The sequence below is a fragment of the Chaetodon auriga genome, chromosome 21 (assembly GCF_051107435.1).
Source record: "Chaetodon auriga isolate fChaAug3 chromosome 21, fChaAug3.hap1, whole genome shotgun sequence".
In the NCBI taxonomy this organism is placed as follows: Eukaryota; Metazoa; Chordata; class Actinopteri; order Chaetodontiformes; family Chaetodontidae; genus Chaetodon; species Chaetodon auriga.
The window spans coordinates 12,321,572-12,342,617 of record NC_135094.1 but is presented as its reverse complement, the minus strand read 5'-3'; the positions used below and the strand labels follow the sequence as shown (position 1 = coordinate 12,342,617).

The 21,046-nt window shown below is 42.8% G+C and overlaps 1 protein-coding gene across 2 annotated transcripts in view; it reads right to left on the bottom strand.

Moving 5' to 3' along the window:
• The window catches only part of tpk1 (thiamin pyrophosphokinase 1), a 59,118-nt gene that overhangs the window by 22,234 nt on the left and 15,838 nt on the right, over window positions 1-21,046 (bottom strand). For both annotated transcript variants that reach the window (XM_076721364.1, XM_076721362.1), the window contains exons 4-7: window positions 18,669-18,738; window positions 9,881-9,953; window positions 6,898-6,993; window positions 1,021-1,167 (exon numbers count right to left, since the gene is read on the bottom strand). In XM_076721364.1, coding sequence (XP_076577479.1) covers window positions 1,021-1,167; window positions 6,898-6,993; window positions 9,881-9,953; window positions 18,669-18,738 — 386 coding nt within the window. The remainder of the gene's footprint in view (window positions 1-1,020; window positions 1,168-6,897; window positions 6,994-9,880; window positions 9,954-18,668; window positions 18,739-21,046) is intronic.

The following is a 21,046-nucleotide window of genomic DNA, read 5'->3' as shown; positions in this document are numbered from 1 at the left end:
AAGTGGTAATTTACCTCTGGTCTTAATTTGCTGTGTGCTTGTTTGTGTGAGACTGAAAATCAACGACCCTCTATGTATTGATTGTGCCGCCGAATCCCAAAGCTAAGCACGTAACAGAGCCATGATTGCATGGAATACAGGCAGTGAGGATATTTGGCAAAAGTTGTAAACACTTCAATTACAGATGTAACTTGAACAAATAGCACTGGGTCTTTCGAAGGTTGCGTTCACCTTCATGTACAGGCGTCTGCGTTCATCAGTCGCTAGCGAATTGGAGCTGCGTTGACAAACGAGCTTAATTTACCCTCACTGAAGTAAGATTAATTGGAGGTGTCGAGGTATGAAGCAGCAAATGACAATGCGCCTTTGGAATAATGACAAGAAGTAGGGAGGGAGTGCATGATAGAAAGGTTTACTTAACGTATTACAAGGTGTCATGAGGAAGTGTGACAGTTAGTTGTTTATGCTGAAGATGCTGCAAATAAACAACACGGGGAAAAAGAAAAAAAGGGAGGGGAGGGACAGTGTGTGTCCCAAATGGCGGCTTCTCGGCCCACTTGTAAACTCAATCAACTGAGGAGCATGAGAGAGTGGCTGGCATTGAGGAAAAACAATTTGGGAGCATCAAAAGAGACTCTCTCATGCACAACAGCAAATTGGGGCACCAAAAGAGTGGAGAAGTAAGTGAGTGTGTGTATGTGTGTGTGTGTGTGTGTGTGGGTTCTTGAAGTGATCACTTAACAAAGAAACAAAGTGTTCAACACTCCAATCAAGGTGGAAGCAGAGCAAGGAAAAGAACATTTTTGAGACAGAACAGAAAATGAAGTGGCAGACTGGGAGAGGGGTGAACAGGAGGGCTGGGGGATGTTAAAGCAGGAGAGCAGCATGTCAGTCTGAGGTGGTGGGAACATGATGTGGGTCTGCCTGTGTAAATACAGATACATCCATAATAAACCCATCATTGTGGCTGTCTATGCGTGCATGCAAAGGCTTTGTGCTGTGTGTTTGTAATGCACTCACGGGTCTGAGTAGGTACGCCAGGCTAGTCCCCTGTATGATCAACAGGGGGAGTCGCGTCATGGACAGAGCATTGTAGAGGGTCTCAACAGATGCCATGGTCTGGTCAAATCTGCCAGCCAGACCACCCAGCGTCACTATGGCATCCACCTGGAACGACAAACAGAATTTGATATGACACACACACACACAAAGAAAAAAAAAAAAAAAAAAAAAATCGCCATGGTTTGATGTCCTGACAGGTTCTCTGACAAGATGATGTTGTTTGTTTCAATGAGGAAAATTGACTGGAGAAGGGGCTGCAGAAGACAAGAGAAACAAAAACATACACAGTGTGACAGACAAGTCCGCTGATTTGCTTTATGAGCAAATAAAGGAGGTAAAGAGCTTTATTGTTTTCATCAAATTACAATGAAACCTGTTTGGGTTTTTACGATATCCTGCCAACTAATCCTGCAAAAAGACCAAAACTGATAGTGAAACGATTCTAACGAGTACTGCTTGTGTAGTCCAAACCTGATATAGCTCATTCCTCTGTGCCATAGAGGTCCGTTGTGGTCTGCAAACTATTAAAAACAGTGAGCCACACTGTTTCACTGGGTGGCTGGCTCCTTCATTACCATACAATAAAGTCAGGATTTAATGAGAGACGGACTAATGCATTACTGTCTTTGGTCTTTTTATGGGATTTGTTGACAGTAACAAAAAATATGGAATATCACCAGCCTTATCATTTAATGAAGAAAGAAAATAAAATAAAAAAAAACAAAGCAGCACAACAAGAAATGCCATTGGGACAAGTAGACATTAAAGGAAAGAAACAGCAAGGACACAGAGCTTTGAGAGGGAACTGAGATGGAGGAGAGATAAACAATCAGCGGCAGATCAAAGAAGGAATTTGGGCCATTACAATGAGGGTAAACACCAGTCCCTTGATTCAAGAGGTGAACATGTTAACAGCAAAGCATGTAAGCTAAGTGGATTACTTAAACTAAGACCGTTTCCTGCAACCTCAGAGCTAAAATAAGGTCTTCTTAACTTTGAGCCAGCAGTTCACTTAAGTACAATATTTACAGCTCTCAGCAGTTATATCCTCATACAAAGTCCCTGAGCAGTCAAGCACCAGTGCTGACAGCCTTAAAACCCAACAGAGTCTAGAGGGCAGAGGCGCTGTCAGAGGGTGACGACTGACAGTCACACCAGCACAGAAAACGAACCAAACACCATCAATCACACTTCACTTCAGTGTTTGCACTTCAACCATGCACTGCGGAGAAATAAATAAACAGAATGTAAGAGGTTAAATTCTATTACCTTTGCCGATGTAACCGCTTGGGCAACGTCTAAACATTCACTTTTTACTGCTCTTACCGCTAGGGCGACTAATCAGCCACATCACATTGCCTACATTCATTTTCTACTGCAAAAGATGTGTTTTTGTTCCTGTGTGCAAGTATATGTGCAGGCATTAACCCATTGAGTAAATTACAGAACAGGAATCACCCACAGTGTTCCTTCACCACTCTGAAATGCACTTTCATTTCCCCCTCTGCTACTTCATCAACCTACTTCGGTGTATTGAACATTTCCCAAAAGGCAAAGTGCTCAGGTGACATTTGTGCTGTTGCTCCGTGCTGTGCCTCAAGGGACCGGACTATTTACCGAACTGAATGTATTGTCACTAACTTCCTGCCTCAAGAGGTGGCGTTAAAACGAAACCTGAGTGCTGAGATTGAGGTTGATCTCAACATCTGGCTGACGCCCCCACATGCAGAGGCATTGCCTAAGCTGTAAACAACAACGCTTGGTAAACAAACTCCCCTCTGTGTGTGTGTGTGAGAGGGAGAGAGAGAGGTTATTAAGTAAAAAAATATATATATACATTTTTACTATATTATAGTCTAATGCTTTCCTTTGATTCAATAAGGGTGACAAAATAATAATCAAATCTGAAAGTCACTGCATTAACCTACACAGACAACTCCATCCACGTGTTACTCCAAACAGATGGGAACAAAAAACATAGATTTATTTATATAAATATATAAGAAGCAAATCTTTAAAAACAGATTTAAAGAAAAACCTCAGCAATTTCCTGAAACCGTAGCTTTGGGCAAGCGTTACTCAAACAGGTGTAAACACTGCATTTTTAGCCCCAAACTAAAACATATTCGGTGCCCTTGTTAGTCACAGCACCAGGGTTGAGTCACCCAGTGTAACTGTGGCTACTGAGGTCTGTGGCACAGAGGAATCGCTCATTTCATGTAACTTTTTCTAATAAGTGAAAACGCATTTTCAAAATGAAAATGTCAAAAAATGAAAATACAGAAAAATGTAAAATCTACCCTTAAAGTGTGATCTCTTATCTACACTAGGCTGGGCCCTTTTTTTCCATCCATCAAACCATCTTCCAGACTCACCTTTGATGTCCTTCCCACCTTTGTTATTGCTTACCGAAGAACAAATGTTTCATACACAAGAATGCCCTAACAGGACCAAAGCGGCTACCAGAAGGAGGAACAAGAGAGGCGTGGAGGGATCAAACCAACAGTGAACGCTATCAGGGAAGAGTATCAGTTGGTTCCAGATGGCAGAAAAGCTCAAAGAAAGTACAGAATGCTGAAAGAGTACAAGGAGCAATGAGAATTAGTGGAAAAAAAAAGGTGTATTGTGTTTCAGCGTCCAATGACACACAAGCTCGCTCAATCTTCCGCTTCCCATCACACTCGTGTTGTGCTCGCCACGCGCATCAAACTCTCTGTAAGAGTGTGAATTTTTATTTGTTCCCATTTCATGTTTGTTTGCTAAAAACAAAACAAAACAAGCAGGGCAAGGAAAATCTCACGACTGAATGAATAAAATTCAACAAGCTGGCTCAACAGATCCCGCTGTACTCTCTCCTGATTGGCCGGGGGAGCCGGAGCGAGCAACGCCGGCTCAGAGAGCAGCACAAGAAAAACTCACATCCATTTATTAAGGATGATGAACAGATAACCGGAGAAAGAGAGAAGAAAATGAAAACAGTAGTGCTGCAACACTGAAGCAAGGAGAGGGAAGCTAACGCACGCACACATACTAGACATTGAGACACGCACACACACCACAAACCAACTAGCCTTTCACAAACACACGTACAATATAGTCGCAAACACTCAAAGGCAGACACGCTTGGATATAAACTCATATAGAGTATCAACATACATGCATGCATACACACAATCAACCACCCACAGCGATGCTCTGACACCATTCTTTGGGTTTTCACACAACACAATATCACACGAATTCTCAAAATCGAGCGCAAGCCTGAACTGGGGCACAATGCATGGTAATCTGCAAGTCATCCTGTTATCATTTCATCCACGCATTTAGTTTATTTAAACGTCTAAGTGGATGGAAATTAGAGAAGCAAAAGACAAAATGACCAGGCATGATATTAGGAAAGTTTAATATAACCTGCTCCCATTCACAAAGTGCTGAAGGGAACAAAAGTTCAAATAAGAGTCATAGCCGCTGAAGAAAAGTGGAAAAATCCTGGTAAACAAACAAAAAAGTCATCATCAGCAACTCTTATAGAACGTCAAAAACTGATTGCCGGGCTCCTATCTCTCACCGGCAGATAGACGGACAAACACTCAGCACCAGTTCAAAGGCAGAGTAAATATTAGCTAGGCCGAGGAAAAAAGGCCCGTGGAAGGGAAGGACAAACGCATATCTTCTCTTAAAGCCGGGCGCCAAAAGAACAAAGTGAAGACGCACAACGTGGCGACACGTGTGTATTCTGTGCGAGATGAAGAGCATCTTCGTGTGTCCCCAAGCGTCTTCTCCGTGGCGTTTCATCAGCTTTGAGATGTGAAGTGATTGGAGCACTCGGCGGTGATTGGAGCAACACTCAGCATGCTGCTAAAAAGACTATTATTGGATAAAATAGAGAGATAGAGAAAGAGTGAGAGGAGAGGCAGATAGACCGGAAGAGGACAGAAACACTGATATACCCTATACACAAATATAGATAAATAGACGAGGATATTGCTCATGTAAATAATTAGAGATATGCCGTTTGTTATGTTCCATATTTTTCTATGTGCCATGTACATTCTGCTGACATTTTGTGAGTCAGAATGGAAATGGAGTCAATCTCTGGATCAGATCACTATATGCCTGGCTCTGCAGCAGCGGGCTGGGCACAGGGCTTCGCTGTGGCTGGCAGCTCATTTCGGAGTTTTGGATATCAGGTCGCTCGGAATGAAAGAAAGACAGATTTCATCTTGAATCAAGGCAAAGCACAATCACACTTTAGCATTTTATGTGTACGTGTAAATGCGCTTGATGCGATTTCATGTCTTCCGGGAATGTTGTGTGAGCATGTATGATCCTCTCCAGCAGCACAACGTTTCATATTCATGCACCCACACACACACTCACACCTCGGATGTGCCTGCAGTCAACCACGGTCCAACACTATTGACCTCTGAACAGCTCATCCTAAGTTCCTGAGGACCGAATGCCTTGCTTAGGGGCACTAACCTCGCAGAGGCTGGAGACGAGAGCTTTACTTATTCATCTTACCCAATGGTGTAACTAATGCTAGTCCTTTTCATAAAAGCGGTAACAATATCCTTTTTCAAAGAACTTTTGACACTGATAAATCGAGGAAGTCACTGCTCCTGGTCAAGGAACATATCCCCCATAGCACACAGCACATTGCACACAGATTTAAAAGCCTTCAGATGTGTTAATGTCACGACTTTTACAACTATCTGTTTTTACTGTGGCGTTGTTTCTTGCCTTGTTTTAATATTGTTATTCCATGTTTACTTTTAATAGTATTCCATCATTGTATTTTATTTGGAAGGCCCTTTGTGCCCTATGCTTGGCGAGTGTTACATAAATAAAACTCATCATTATGATTATTATAAAGCCATTTCCTGAATCCCCTTTTTCTTATGATTTACATTAATCATTGCCACCTTTGCATACTTAAATGTATGCTTCAAAGTCAGAGTTGAGTTTGCCTGGATTAACTGTCACTGAGTCTTATCCGTTAATCACACCATACTTTAGCCCCTTTACTAGTAAAACTAAGCGGAGTCTTTAACGAGGCCTACTGTGAGCTACTGCTACAAAAGTTAAACATTTCATGTCATGTAATGGTCCGTTTTACTTTAACAATGCCGCATTGCATTTGAAGAGACAATGCCGGTGTTAGCCGGTGTTGGACTCACATGCAGCTGGGCTCCCTTTCATTATTTTGACCCTGGCTTACCATTCATTACTGTCCAACTATCAACAAAACACATTTGAAACATGCTCCTGGCCAGAGCTGAATCACAAACCTTAAACCTCTGCAGGCAAAAACAAGCTTGCAAGACTTAAGCAACTCAGCCAAACATGCTAACAAATTTAAACATAATGTGCAACCACGTGATGTGCTCACAGCATTTCCACAGCATGAGAGCAGCCTGTTCAAAATACTCTCATCCATAAACTAGCATTTAAATGTTAGCATTATCCTTATCAGTTATCAGTCTTCAGGAACTCCTTGTAGTTCACTCTCAGCTAAGGGAAAATAGGAGAATGTTGAAATAATAAGACATTTTACTTGGCCAGCTGTTTTCCAGGTTTCCCAGGACACATGGGAACCATTAGACTAATAATTCACAGTATAATGTGTCAATCAGTGAGGTGGTGGTAGGTAGAATTTACTTACTATGTTAAGCTTACTGCTTCCTGACTTCATATTTAACAGAGCAGAAATGAGAGCAGTATTGATCCTCTCATCCGAACTCTTGGCAAAGAAAGCAAATACCAAAATGCCAAACTATTCCTCTTAACAATAAAAATGTCAGGCTGTGTAGCGCGCGCGCGGGGGATGTTTACCTGTAGCTGTCGTCTCTGAATTTCCTCCACCATGATTGCAAGACACTTGGTGAAGTCTGTTAGATCCTGGTCGGCTGTTTCTATCAGCTTGCAGCCCTGTGCGCAAAGAAAAATGGAAGCACACGCACACACACACACACACACAGGCAACAAAACCGAATCAGACAGATGTACACATACATAGATATCAAAACAAAAACCCAGGCAGAGATAAGGGATAGGGGGATAACAGAGCACAAAAAAACATAAAGAGATAGAGAGATGGAAAGAGGTATAAATCAGTGTTTTAGTCTTGTCTGGCTGTCTCTGGGCTGTGTTTCTGAATAATGTAGAGGCTCTAGTCAGTGGCCCTAAACTACAGCATCCAGGTAAACAACCATGCTCTGGCTTTCTCTCCCTCTGTCTCCTTCCCTATCTACACACCTTCACTCTCCCCCTAAAACACACCAGCATCCCTATTACACACACGCACAGTGCAGTCAGTTCACACAAACTTGTTCGCTGTGCTCTGTTTGATCCCATCCATCCTCCCTCCCTCCCCTCCTCCCTCCATCCCTGCCTCCCCTTGTCTCTCTCTCTCTCTCTCTCTCTCTCTCTCCCTTGCGGATGCTTTTCTGTTCTCTCCCTTCCATTTATGCAGAATTATTCACCGTTTCCAACAAATCTCTGAGGGAACGCCTCAAACTTTCCCATTGTTCTGCTCCTAAAGCATTACCATAAAAGTCTGTTCTCTCTCATGGAAAAAAAAGGCACTGCTCATTTTTTTAGGCAACCTGTGTGATATTTTGTGAAAAAAGGACTAATGTTACAGACAGCTACAGAGAGAGGCGGGAAAGGGTGAGAGGCAAAAGGTGGGTGTCACAGCTGAAGGCAACCCATATCTCTGTCTGTGCGTGTATGCCTGTGATCATGTGTGTGTGCGTGTGCATGCTGAAGCATTGGATCTGCATTTCAAACTGTGTATCGGCGGGGCCTCTGATCACAGTAACACACAGCGCAAAGATCACACACGCATCGCATTTTCTTTCCTCTAAGGCGTGCGTGCGTTCATGAGACACCTTTCCTTGTATTTATTATTTATTGAAGCAAGTTTCATCCCTCAAGTGTTCTGGTTAGACATTTTGATTGTTATAAACAAGGGAAAGTACATTTCACATCAGAATTTGCATTATATTTTTATGACCCTTGGATAGTTTGGTCTAAATATGCCAATACGAACAAGCTAGAGGGCGCAAAAGATTAGAGAGAGGTTTATTCTTTATTTGTTCATGGATATTCAATGTGTGATCTAACAGAGATTTCCACAAGTACATCAAACCTCCAACAATTGTATTGATCTGTAGCTGTGGTTAAGGGCAAAGCGGTGCCTGCAGGCTTTGTTAACACTCCCAACAAGCTGCACCATTACATCTGTTATGTAAAGACAATTAATGTGAGGTTCAGAGCCATGAATGACATTGAGGCTATTAGCAGCCTAAGAGGCTCAACTGAAGGAAACAGTTTGAGTTGTTTGTGAACGTTGGCAGGAAAAGTGGCCACAGGTGGAACATATTTTCTTTGTTACAGTAAGGTTCGTCTGATCCTGGCTGAGCAGGAAGTGAATTATAACTGTGAAACATGACTCTGACCACCTCCAGAGGTGGTTTCTGATGACTGGGTCTAAATGCAACTCCAGTGTACTGACAGCTGAAACCATGTCAGAGTGCACAGTTGTACCCACTTTGATGATTCAGTCTGCATGTTCTTGTCACTGCAGGTGGAACTCCTGCAGAGCCTCCATCATAAAAGCTGTTGAAACCAAGCCAACTTTGGAGTCACCCATCCACTTAGCCAGCGTGACCTCAGCTCTGTAACCCTGCTGCACCGCTCATACTGAGCTGGAGTGTGAGAAAACATCTTGCTTAAGCTGCTCAGTGCTTAGTTTCCTGAATGCAGTGAAAGTGTGAGGTTTGTTTTGGGAGAACCAAGCAGCAAGCTCTGGGCATGTGAACTGAACTGCAGTTCCTTGAATGGCCACTTGAAGCTGGATTTCAAAGGCGAGTCATTCAGAAATAAACATGTTTACAGTTTACTTTTGCTCTCTGTAGCTAATTTCCTCATTCATGACAACTGTACAGGGGTGAATTTTTGAATAACTCACTCATTTATATTATATTAAGGCTTAAAATTTTGCACCAGTATGGGCATGGCCGCTTTGAGTGACAGTTAGCTGCTGACTTTCAGCAACCAGGCTTCATTGGGCCCGCCTCAGCTCCACCCACGTTCCACCTCTTTGCCCCATTTTTAGATTAGCAGGGAGTTACTCAGAGTGGTGCACTGCCAAGAGTGTCACTGTGCTTCACAGTGGCTCTTCAGAAACCTACGGTGACGTCATGGAGACCACGTCCATGTTTTATATAGTCTATGGGAAGAACATACCTACCCCTACCCCTTTTCTCAGCTGTCCCATATATCCACCCCTCTGACGATATTTGTTTTTTATTAGCTCTTTAAATCATTCAGAATATCCCAGACATTTTTCATAAATGGAGGACATAACCTGTGTGTACTTCCATTCACAAGTCCTGTCGACAACCAAGTGATTTATTTCACTTCTGTGCAATGTCTTCATAATGTGCTGCTGAACTGAACCACCTGTGACTACTTGTTTGACTTGTAATTGTGAGCTTTAAGGCAGCAGTATACTAAAAACAAAATCATGCATCAGTTAATTCAAACTGATGTCCAACACTGTTCTGCATGAAAATACAGTCAGTATCAGCTGAAGTGTTTGTTCAGTGGCACCAGATGGGAAAGTCAAATTCTTACTATAGTTGCCTATGGAGAGGTTACGGAGCCCTGTTTCAGGCTAATGATAGCATAGAGTTCTTTTGTCCAAACTTTCAAATTATGTCTGCTCGAAGTCCTATTGCTTTTCACTTATGTGTGTCTCTGCGTGTGCACCTGTAGCTCTGAGCGTGTGTGCAAGTTGTGTTCCACTCACCTTGTCTGAAAAGAAAGCTTTGACCTCGGCAGTAATGGAATCAAAATCCCCACTGATATAGTCGGGGAGGAAGCTGGATGTAAGGATAGAGAGAGCGAATGAGTGACAGAGGGAGAGGTTACGATTGCAAGAAAGACAGAGAGACAGAGAGTGTGAGGCAGAGATAGAAGAGAGGGGGAGAGAGAGGACATCGGGGCATGTGTCAGCTCTTTGATCTGTGCAGCGGGGGAGAGGAGTGACGCTGCCGGGGGACGACGAAGAGACTTGGAGACTGACAGGGTGATTCTCCGTGGCACTGACGCTGCCCCTTTTGCTCACACACACACTCACACACACACACACACACACACATACAGAGCTGACTGCAGAGATACATAGATTGATGTGAAAACACACACAACCGTACATGGCGGCATACACGAGCAAATCTGATAGCTTGATACATACACCCAAACTACCTCAAACACATAAAAACAATGTGTAATGGCAGGACTGGGAGCAAATGTAATCCTAAATCAGTCTCTCTCTCTCTTTCTCTTTCTCCCTCACACACACACACACACACACACACACACACACACACACACACACACACAAACAAACAAACAGAGCATGATATACCTGGTGTTCGTAGGATATTGACCTGTTCCATTACACTGACTGACTTCATTCTCAATTAGAGCTGAGTATTGGTTTGATTACTGCAGGTCACAGTGGAAATTGATGTTTTGAAACATGCTCTCAATCAATGCAGTGTACTGTAAGAGTACATGGTGAAATAAGGTAGCACAAATAACCCATGTGTCTATCTTAAGAGTGGGCTTACTTGTGTGTGGACTACAGATATTGGTTAGAGGACAAAGTGAAAAACAAGGCAGACTTGTGTGCTCCAGATATCCACATTCCAACCAAATTGGTTAAAATTCGATCTCATATTCATAAAATGAATGTACGTTAACTGTCATCATTACAGGAACATGCGTGCTGGAGGATGCAATTGAACCTGGACTGCAGGGTTTGAACGCTTGTTGTTTGCTTACATAAGACCACTGCACATGCACATCATTTGTATAACTGATTCTGAAATGGATGGCAGAAAAAAAGCAAAATCTATTCACCCTGCCCTCCTTTCCCCCATGGTTTTGACTCACATAACCCAGAACTGAACTGGCAGAATGATCGCAAAATGAAATAATACAGAATATTAGCTGCAAACTACACGAACCTGGCAGAAATACCGCGCTAATACAGGCAATTAAGTGGATTACAACTGAAAATTAAACTGAGCAGGAGGGTTGGGAATATATGTGCATCAAGGCTTTGCATTCTGAATGTAAATTTCCCCATTCGTCCAAATATAACTGTGTTTCGAGGCAACTTGCTTTCCCAGAGTGTAGGAATTAACAAGGTCTGTTGCAGATATCAGCGAAAACAGCCAAAAATCTAGCAGCCACTACTGAGTAGCACATTCCTGTCAGAGAGAGACAGATAGCTCTCTGTTTATTCCGTCTGTGTGTGTTTATGTGTAAGGAGCAGGACCACGCAGGGATGCGCTTGCCACTATCTAGAGGCATTAACAGGTCTGACATTACGATTTCATGGTTGGTTGGCTGGTGTGGTTGTTTGTGTTTCTGTGTGTGTGTGTGTGTGTGCGTGTGTTCCCCAGGAAGAGGCTAGAGCGATGTTCCGGTCGGTTGAAGAAAGAGATACAGAAGGATTATTCCCTCCCTCCTCCTCCTCCTCCTCCTCAGCGTTCCCATTTACACCAACAAGATACAGCAAGACAAACAGAACAGCAATTGTATGCAATCTACCGCCACACACACGCACAAACACACACCTACCACAAGCGCACATAAAGACAATAAAGCACAACCCTACATCAGCTGGACAAAAAACTGCGATCCAGGTAAAAACTTTTCTCATCCACTGGCAATGAAATGCGCACACACACACATCCAATAATATGCACACACATCTACAAATAAGGCAGGCACCAACAAGCACATGCACACTTTCCCCCTCCTTATAATACAGCGGGCCACAATTGCATCTCCATGCCGAAATAACCTTCAAGTGACAGATGGGACGAGACGTGACACCGGGCCCGATCAGAGCTTTACACGCGCGCCCACGCTCGCGCACACACATCCCATTGTGACCTGTGCGCATGACTCCATCGGCTGATAGTAATTGACCAGGCGAGATTCGAAATTCTGTATTTGTGTCTGTGTGCGTGGGCGTAAATGCTGTTTGCGTGTGTGTTTGTGTGTCTGACAGTCTTCACTTCCACATTAATATTAACTGACACTTTAATTTGGAGGGGAAATAGAGCATTTTACCGCCAGTTTGTCTGAGTATCGGGTGGCGCGGGTGGCTTTGTGACCTTTGCCTGTGTTTGTGCGTGCATGAGTGTGTGAGTATGTGTTTGTCTAGCAGCCCGCTTGTGTGTCCCTCTCTCTGCGTCCTCTTTGCCTCTGGCTGCCAACCCACACCTCTCCTGCTGCCTTCTACTTTACACTTTCTTGTTGTCTCATCTTTCTGCTCTTATACTTATACTTACTTTTCAGCGTAATTTAGGCAGCGCCCTTCCATCTAACCACTTCTTCATGAGGATAAAAAACACAATCTCTTCCTTTATTCTCTTCATGTCTATTTCTGTCTTTGTTTCCATCAAACTAAGCCTGACGCCGTCCTTCCACATGACCACTTCGTTACCAATAAATGTTTTGTTTACGTTATCTTCCCATCTCATATTTTCATCACCTCCCGGATCACAGCGTGAGGAACGCTCTCCTTCCTCCTCTTGTCCTCTCATCACTTCAGGAGATGCGGCTCTGATTACACCCACTCATCCCTTCCGTCTTCCAATCAGTGGAGGAGAGCCAGTGAAGGGGTGGAAGAATTATTTTGGATGACATCATTAACGACCCATACACATAAACAAGCCAAAGCAAAGCACTTTAACATGTTCAGCTCTCTGACTCGTGAACACTGACATGGACTGTACGCACAGAGACAAACAGCAAGACGCACATGCAAGCTTTGAGACACATGACGTGGTTTTGACTAAATATCAACATCAACTCTTATGCAGGAGATGGTCCTCATCAGAAAAATGACATAATCAGTCATTTGTCCAAATGCAACCTCTTGTGGTCTTGCAAATTATGACAGTCAAACTTTTTCAGCCATTTTAAATGACTGAAACAGAAAATAATTCAATAATTAATTCACCAAGCTCTACTTTGAACTGAACGGGCACAATGATCACAAAATGAAGAAATACCGAAAGCTAGTTGTTAACCATGTTAATACGGGCGATTAAGAAGATTAACACTGAAAATCGTCAAGGCTTTCCATTCTAAATAGAAATTTCCAGATGTATCCTATTAATCCAAATACCACCGTGTTTTGATGCAAACTGCCTTCCCAGAGTGAAGGAATTAACAATATCAATAAAAGCAACCAACCGGCCACGACTGTCAGAGAGAGACAGATAGCTCTCCGTTTACTCCCTGTGAGTGTGTGAATGTGTGTGTTTCGTCTGTGAAGAGCAGCTTGTATATGTAAGCTGTTAGTCTAAAGATCTGAGCTGTATGCGGTATATAAGTGTGCGGTATCACAACAGAGCAGCACTGTGAAGGATGGCATGAAAAACAACCAATCTGTGCTAACAGAGATCTTATTATCCCACTGCAACAAAGATTCTAATTAGCAAGACCTCGAGGCATACGAGTGTGAGCTTGCTTGCATGCTGATGTACATGGGTCTCTTACATGCTCATTTGTATTGAAACAGTGAAAGAAAAAAAAGAAAACACCTGTTTGCCCTTGGTTGACGTATGATTGAAAGCATGTATGTGCATCTGTCGTGCCTGGATTTGTTCAACCGACGCTGACCCAGTGATTTGTGGTGGTCTAATCCCAGAGTTAATCAGCTCGACGCCTGTAGGCTGTCAGGCTAATAACCAAACATAGTCATAATTCCATGCACTCCTCATCCCCAAAACACACACACGCTTACTTTATTAACTCTCAGAATTACTCTTAGGGCTACGAGGTGCACTGGGGGAGGGGTAACCGTAATTTTAATCAACCTTAATTGTTAAAAGTCTAATATGATAAACTTAACGAAAAGTGATGACAGCACGGCACACGTTATGTGAAAAAGGTGTGGAGCCCTTACGTTAAAAGGTAAGGCCCAGGCTCATCAACTCGACTCAGCACGCCAATGTCCAACACAGAGCAATAAACACAGAAGGGAAATTTCAATCAGGCTACCAATCAGGCCAGCAGACAAACTCTGCATGGAGTGCAACAGCACAGCAAGTGTAGTGAGAGGAAAACTTAGAACAATAGAATAAAACTAGTTTGGTTATGAGCTTCCTGATAAAAGATGATTTGATAATACAGAACAATATAAAATAGTAATAGCGGCAAAATACTGAACGGTTAACAGAACAGACCGACCGCTGTAACATAGGATATGAAACAAATCATAAACACCAACAACAACAAGAAATCAAAGGCAAGGTGCTATTGAAAAATCACTCTTGATGCACGTTGAGTGTGAAATGAAAAACTGTCTAAGCACTGAAAACAAAGGAGAGGAAGGAGGAGCCGTTAGTTACCAGTCATCAGCTGGTTCTTGAGTCCCTGAAACCCCTGCCCGGTTTAATTTGCAGTATAATCCTCTTAATTGCCGGCCTGTGCCCCTGTGTTTAGGTCACGCAGCTCTCAATACCCGAGCAGTTAAACAAGCTCTGCGACTTTAATCACAGTATATCTGAAGGGAGTTTTGAATGGACCAAAAAAAGCTCATGATCCATTTTAACTGTTTAAAACTATTTCTAACAAAATGCTCAACATATCAGCCGTAGAAATCTTCGCTGACCCCACATGCACACTCACACGCGGTTCTAATCTAAATATCCTAATCCTCGCACACAGACGCTGGCCTGTCTGGTGAGCAGAAAGAATACAGAGATGTGAAAGAGAAAACACTGGAATGACAGACAAACAGAAAGAGAGACTGTCAGAGATATCTTGTTGCCACTAGGTCTTATAAAATAAGTAGTCTCCCTCTTGACAACTTCATTTGCTGAGGCTGACAGCATTATCTTCTCCAAACCAAAATCCATACACAATGCTGCCTCTGACTACGCTCTGAAAATCTCTTCCACATATACACATGCTTAGTCAAACACCGGCACATCCACAAGTCTGCATCTTCCAATAACGCTGCACACACAGCTGCAAATTTTATCAACTCTGCCTGTGTACAATTACCTCCTCCCACATTCAGCCGCGTTCCCCTCCCCGTTCATCCATCTCTTGACTTCTTATCCTCTCAGAGGATTTGATTAGATGCGCAAATTACAGAAAATTGAATTCTCATTTAGAAATGGAGAAAATACAGGGTTACATTCGCAGGAGAGTCAGGGGGTCTCAGCTCCGACAAAGGAGCCGGAGCACCCATGAAAGCAATTTTGGTTCAAGTTTTGTGTATGATAATGCTCTGGCAATTCATTTTATGAGGTGAAAGGCTTTACATTGTTGACAGTTGCTCATAGTACAAGCTAGAGTATGAAGCAGCTGCAGTCTAAAACTGTATGCAGCGAGTGCGGCGCCCTTGTGTGCGTCTGAGGAATAAACAGCTGGTGCAATGGGCCTACAAAGCCACATGTCATTAACTTTATTAACACAGCAAAACAAAACCTTATTCCAGATCAGTACACTTTTCAAATTCACGGCAGCCTTGTTGAGACCCACACCCACCTGATCTCCCTCTGGTGCAGAGCCCCAGCAACAACTGGATTTGGAGTTTTGGTCAGCTCTTGTGTGACACTAAGCTCTCCGTCGAGTCGTTACTGGCTGATTCTGCCAGTTAAATGTGCAGTACAGGTATGTGTGTGTGCATATGAAGGCTGGTCAGTGAGGAATAATGCTTCTTGCCTGGTGGTAACACAGTAAGTAGCAGATTCAGAATAATGAAGAGAAGAAAGACAAAGTGAAAGACAGATTAACTCTAGAGAGAAAATGGAAAATGTGGGTGAGCACTTACACATGCATAATCACCAATAATTATGGGTGAAATTGCACCTAAGTATATAATAGTTGTGCTTGAGATATAATACCAGGAAAAGAACAAATAAGTGAACCAGATTTCAAAGAACTGAGCAACTGCTTGAAGTGAGTGGTCAAGTGCATCCGCCATATATACCATCAAAGAACAGGATACTCTCAATGCATACTGCTGATGGGAAATCAGTGATGCATGGTGTGAATACGTTTCCATCACTCACTTTCACCCAAGCTGGGACAGATCACTTTAATCAAAAAAGAGACAAAAGGCATTTAAATGGACCCATCTGGATTTTGGGTGAAAATAACTGATCTGAAATGTTTGTCTTCTACCACCCCTCACACACACACACACAGCGAAGTTGAATCACTGTCACTTGACTCATCATGAGAAGCAGAAAGTCTTAGCCTGGCGCGCTCCCTCCTCTTCATCCCTAATGACTACCATTAAGGTTGTTTTGACAGAAAATTACGTAGCACCTTTTTTTTTTAACTGTGGGGGGCCGTCCACCCACTCTGCTCTTGAGGCTGCGGAAGCTGACCGGAAACTTTATTGTCCTCATTATTTTCAGATGGAAATACACAGTCGCAGGCAGACATGTGGACACACACGCGCGCACACACACACATCATGTCACTTATTAAGGCCGTTTCAGAGGGTTTTGCCACTATTTACATGTCAAAGAAATCCTTCAAAAATTGTCACGCTACAAATTAGAATTTTGGTTTGCTCCTCTAAACACCACCTCAGACACAGTTTCCCTGCAGGCAAATGAAATGCCTTGATTTTCTCAACAATGTGACATAACTGGTATCTTCACCAGCTCGACTGCAGTAAATGTGGTCAAAGCGGTGTCAGCGCGCAGACTGTGGAGCGCTTTTCGCTGGCTTGCCTGTTAAAAACTGGATCTTAAAAGCCAACGCGTTCCCCCGCAGTGAGGCAGCACAATTTGTCAGCATTATTTGCAGGACTTTAGGGGTGGGGGGTGATCCTTTCATGAGTCAGTTGATGTATTAGCTACAGTTCAGATGTGGGACCTCTCAGCAAGCTCTGCTCTGTGTGCAGCAGACAAACAAAATAGCCCACTTTTGATATTTTGATGTTTTTTCACTGTGATATCAGGGGGGTGGAAAAAGAAAAGCCCACCACGGTCCTCAGATGTACGACCACACATATACACTGAAACACACGACAACACACACACAGATCAGCGCACAGGCACAACCCTGAGCCGTCTAATACGTCTTTAACTTTGGTTCAAGCAGTCTGTTGCTCTTTTTTTTTTTTTTTTTTTAGCTTTTCTTCTCCTGCATCGCTCTTATACCTCCCCCACTTGATGGCGTTCTGCTGTCTGTGTTGCCACTACTCATAAAACTTGGCTTTGATTGATTACCTGCGTCTCCCTCTCCGTTCCTCTCCCCTCTCCTTCTCTGTAGTCCATTAGTTATGGTAATGTTAGGTTAAATACATCTCAACTTGCTTGTGATTGATTTGCGCATCCCCACCCGAAAACATTCCGTCATCCTCGATTTTTTCCTCAAGTCTCCACCCTCCCTGTATAACGTCTAACTTTTCGGGACAGATGCTTTTGGACTTGCGAACGGTCTGGCTGTCAGGTCGGCTGTGCGCGCTGTTGACAGAGCTTGGACTGGAGGGTCAGAAGATGAATCTGCCGTGTCCCACAAACAGACAGAAGTATGAGCAATGCCTCTGCCAGCAGGTCTAACATGCTCAAACTCACTCTCTGAGACAGAGATACATGACTAGTTTTATTTTGAAAATACAAAAAGAAAAAAAAGCCTAAATTTATTCCTGTATGTTGTTATACATCAGTGTTATTGGTTTGCAGCGAACCTTGACCAGTCAGGTTAGGTTTACACCACTATGCCACTTCCTGAAGTGGTGTTGCAATCAATGACCTTGACTTTATCAACTTGACATGTTCGGCCAAACATGATAAACATTAATAGCCCAGTATTCAGTTAGACTCTGTAACTACAGTCAATGTGCTGTTTTCAGTGTATCAGCACAGTCAACCACGGCCCATAATAACCTCATATTAGTTGTAAAAACATTATGGATTTCAGCTTTAAATGGATCCTCTAACTTCAAGGACTTTGTGCAGTGAAAAGGTGTGAATGGGCCTAAATGACATCACTTTGCAGAAATGTCCTCACCTCAGATGCCCACAACGTGAAATGGCAGCTTCAACGGGAGAACTGCAAGAAAATTCCACATACGCAGACAAACACGGACACACACAACATCACATTCACACCCTGACAAAACACACATTCCTGCTCACACCATGGGTGTTAATGTGAAAGCCTCAACACTTTGGGGACACAGTGAACCCCAGATCCATCTCTGTCCTGACAGCAGTCCTCCATTAGCCACGCACAAAAAATGTGGTTGCAAAACGCACACATACAGTACTTTGTCAGAAACAGAAACACACACAGCGCTAATACATAAACAAGGTGCATTTTCTCACCTGAAACACACCGCAGCCAAACACAGAGCTGCCGAATGCACAATACAGTACTGATGCGGCTCAGCGCAACGCTATTGAATGCTACTGAAACAGTGTGCACTCCCAATTTTATCATCTTTCTCTCAAACATAACTACACGTACAGAGGAAGACATATAAGTGAAAGCTCAAATTAACTCATGCAAATGTGAACACAAGACAGACTCACCTGTCTCTACCTCCAGCAGTGATGTTATAAAGGTGATTGGCAGCTCCATCAGCACATGCCTTCAAGAGAGCTACAGAAAGACAGACAGAGAGACACTTTAGCCGGAGTGACTGCAGGCAATTAGTGTTAAATGAATGACACATCCACTGAAGACTGCATCCTGCCTTTTAAAATGAAAGCTTAGTTATATATGAACCAGTTCAACCTGGTATAAACAGTGTCTAATGTCACAATAAACCAGTTTCCACTCCTGCGGATACAAACAAAAATGGCACATGCTAATAATACCTGGCACTGGATATGACATATTTGACATACTGTTAAGTGACGCATTAAGAAATGTGATCTGCCATTTAAGAGTGCAGGTTGTACAAGGATTTTCAAAGAAATTCTTCTCAGATATGGCCTTGTGTACCGAGGTGTGCCATTTGTCGGAGCTGTAGGGGAAATGATCTCAGTTTGAGGAACGATGGCATTAATCACAATTATTAAGTGGAAGGACATTAATTATTTGTCAAGTGATATAATTTCATAGTCAGCCTAATAATACCCGTAAAACGTGTGCGTCTTGGTGATCAGTCAAGAGGGTTTAGAACGCACAAATTAACATTGGGGAAGAAAGTAAGTAAATGTCAGGTAGAAAGAAAAAAGAATTGACTGAACGTAAGTTACAGAAAACAATGACTTTCGATATATTTAAAACATTTATTGCTAGACGCAGGCTAATGCAAGGATGACACGGTGAGCGGATAAATGAAGTTTGGAAGGGACAGTTTGCAGCAGATAAATGAAGCACATAAAGATAACGACCATCACTGAAAGCTAGTGGTAAAAACAGTGATAAACATAGGCAGTAATGTTGGATTACTTTTCCTCTGAATCCCATATTAAGATATCTTCCATTCGTCCGTGTGAGAAATGTCGGTCTGAGTTTCAGGGATGAAGCACCGGTGGTGCAATACTTGTTGTTTGAGGGGGTCTGAGCTCTCTTTTCGTGAGTGCACCGACTTCTTCTGGAGCATGCTAGCTTTGGTCACAACGAACAAAGCACTTCACTGATGCTCAGGACAGATTCTGCTGCGTTATACATCTGACTGTCAGCAAAAAAACTTAAACAATTAGAATAAGGTTAGACAGAAACAGCACACTACGTAGACAAGTCAAGCATTCTAGTTAAAACATTTGATTTGAGCCCTTAATGGCAAAGTAAGTGAAAGAGCACTTACCTTTGCTGATTTTAAAAACAGGCAAATGAGACAGTTATTTGCTATTCTTGAAATGGCATTCGAGTTGCACTAAATTAGATGCAAACTATTTGCAAATGTATGCTCTTTCATGGCCTCTATTCTATTCAAATTGAACAAGCAGCCTATTTTTTAAGAGCCCTTTTCTGTTTGGGGCTGTTGCGGTGCACACGGGGGAAAACTTCAAAGAATCAGTGATAGTTTTCTTCTTCCACCTTATTTAAAACTAAGTCTGCACCAAGGAGACGGCCAGCTGATGTACGGGTGTTTTCTGTCTCGTCGGCTTCCTTTGCCCAACGATGTCCATTCCCAAACCCATCACTGAGTGTGCACGTGGCGACGTGCATGTCATTTGCTTGGTTGCAAAAACAAAAGGATGCGGTGGGAAGAATAATCTCTAGTCACAGCTGTCTATTACGCATCACCATCTGGTTGACTGCATGTGGACGCGCACACGCATGCAAGCCCCCACACGCAATCTGGACGAGTGCTTTTCAAGTCAAAATTAAATGAAATTTCACTTGCATTGCTCCACAGTGTCACGAGTGGTCAAAAAGTCCACAGGGTAAATGGAACTGGGGTGTCCACAGGCAATCTCAAAAAACATGGAACAAGCTCAGTTCTTGAAACAGGTATTTATATTATCACACTCCAGGGTGTTTAATTAACAATTCTGATAAGGTGTTGTGCCTTGTGACTACCTACTTCACACTTCAGGGGAAAAGAACCTTCAAGACTTTCTATTTGTAAACCGATCACAGACAGTAAATCTTAAATTCTGTGTACACCGTAATAACAAATGTTGGTGCGGAGTTCAAATTTACCGTAACTACCATTTCCACAACCACTAAGTCAATACATCACACAACTCTTGACACATTATCGTCACCATGCTTTCCCTAAAATATGTTAATCACGAAACATTGCATACTGAGTCACACCTAGATAGTGTTAAACTCACCTACACACACAAACACACACACACACACACACACACTAAAGCAGACTCAATTAGCAGAGTTAAATGGAGGGGAATGATTTTTCCGGCAGAGGGAGGTATTCTTCTCAATCTACCAAACCTTGCCTTGAGCGCTTAAAAAGCGAGAGAATGCAGATGCATTTGCATTGATGTAA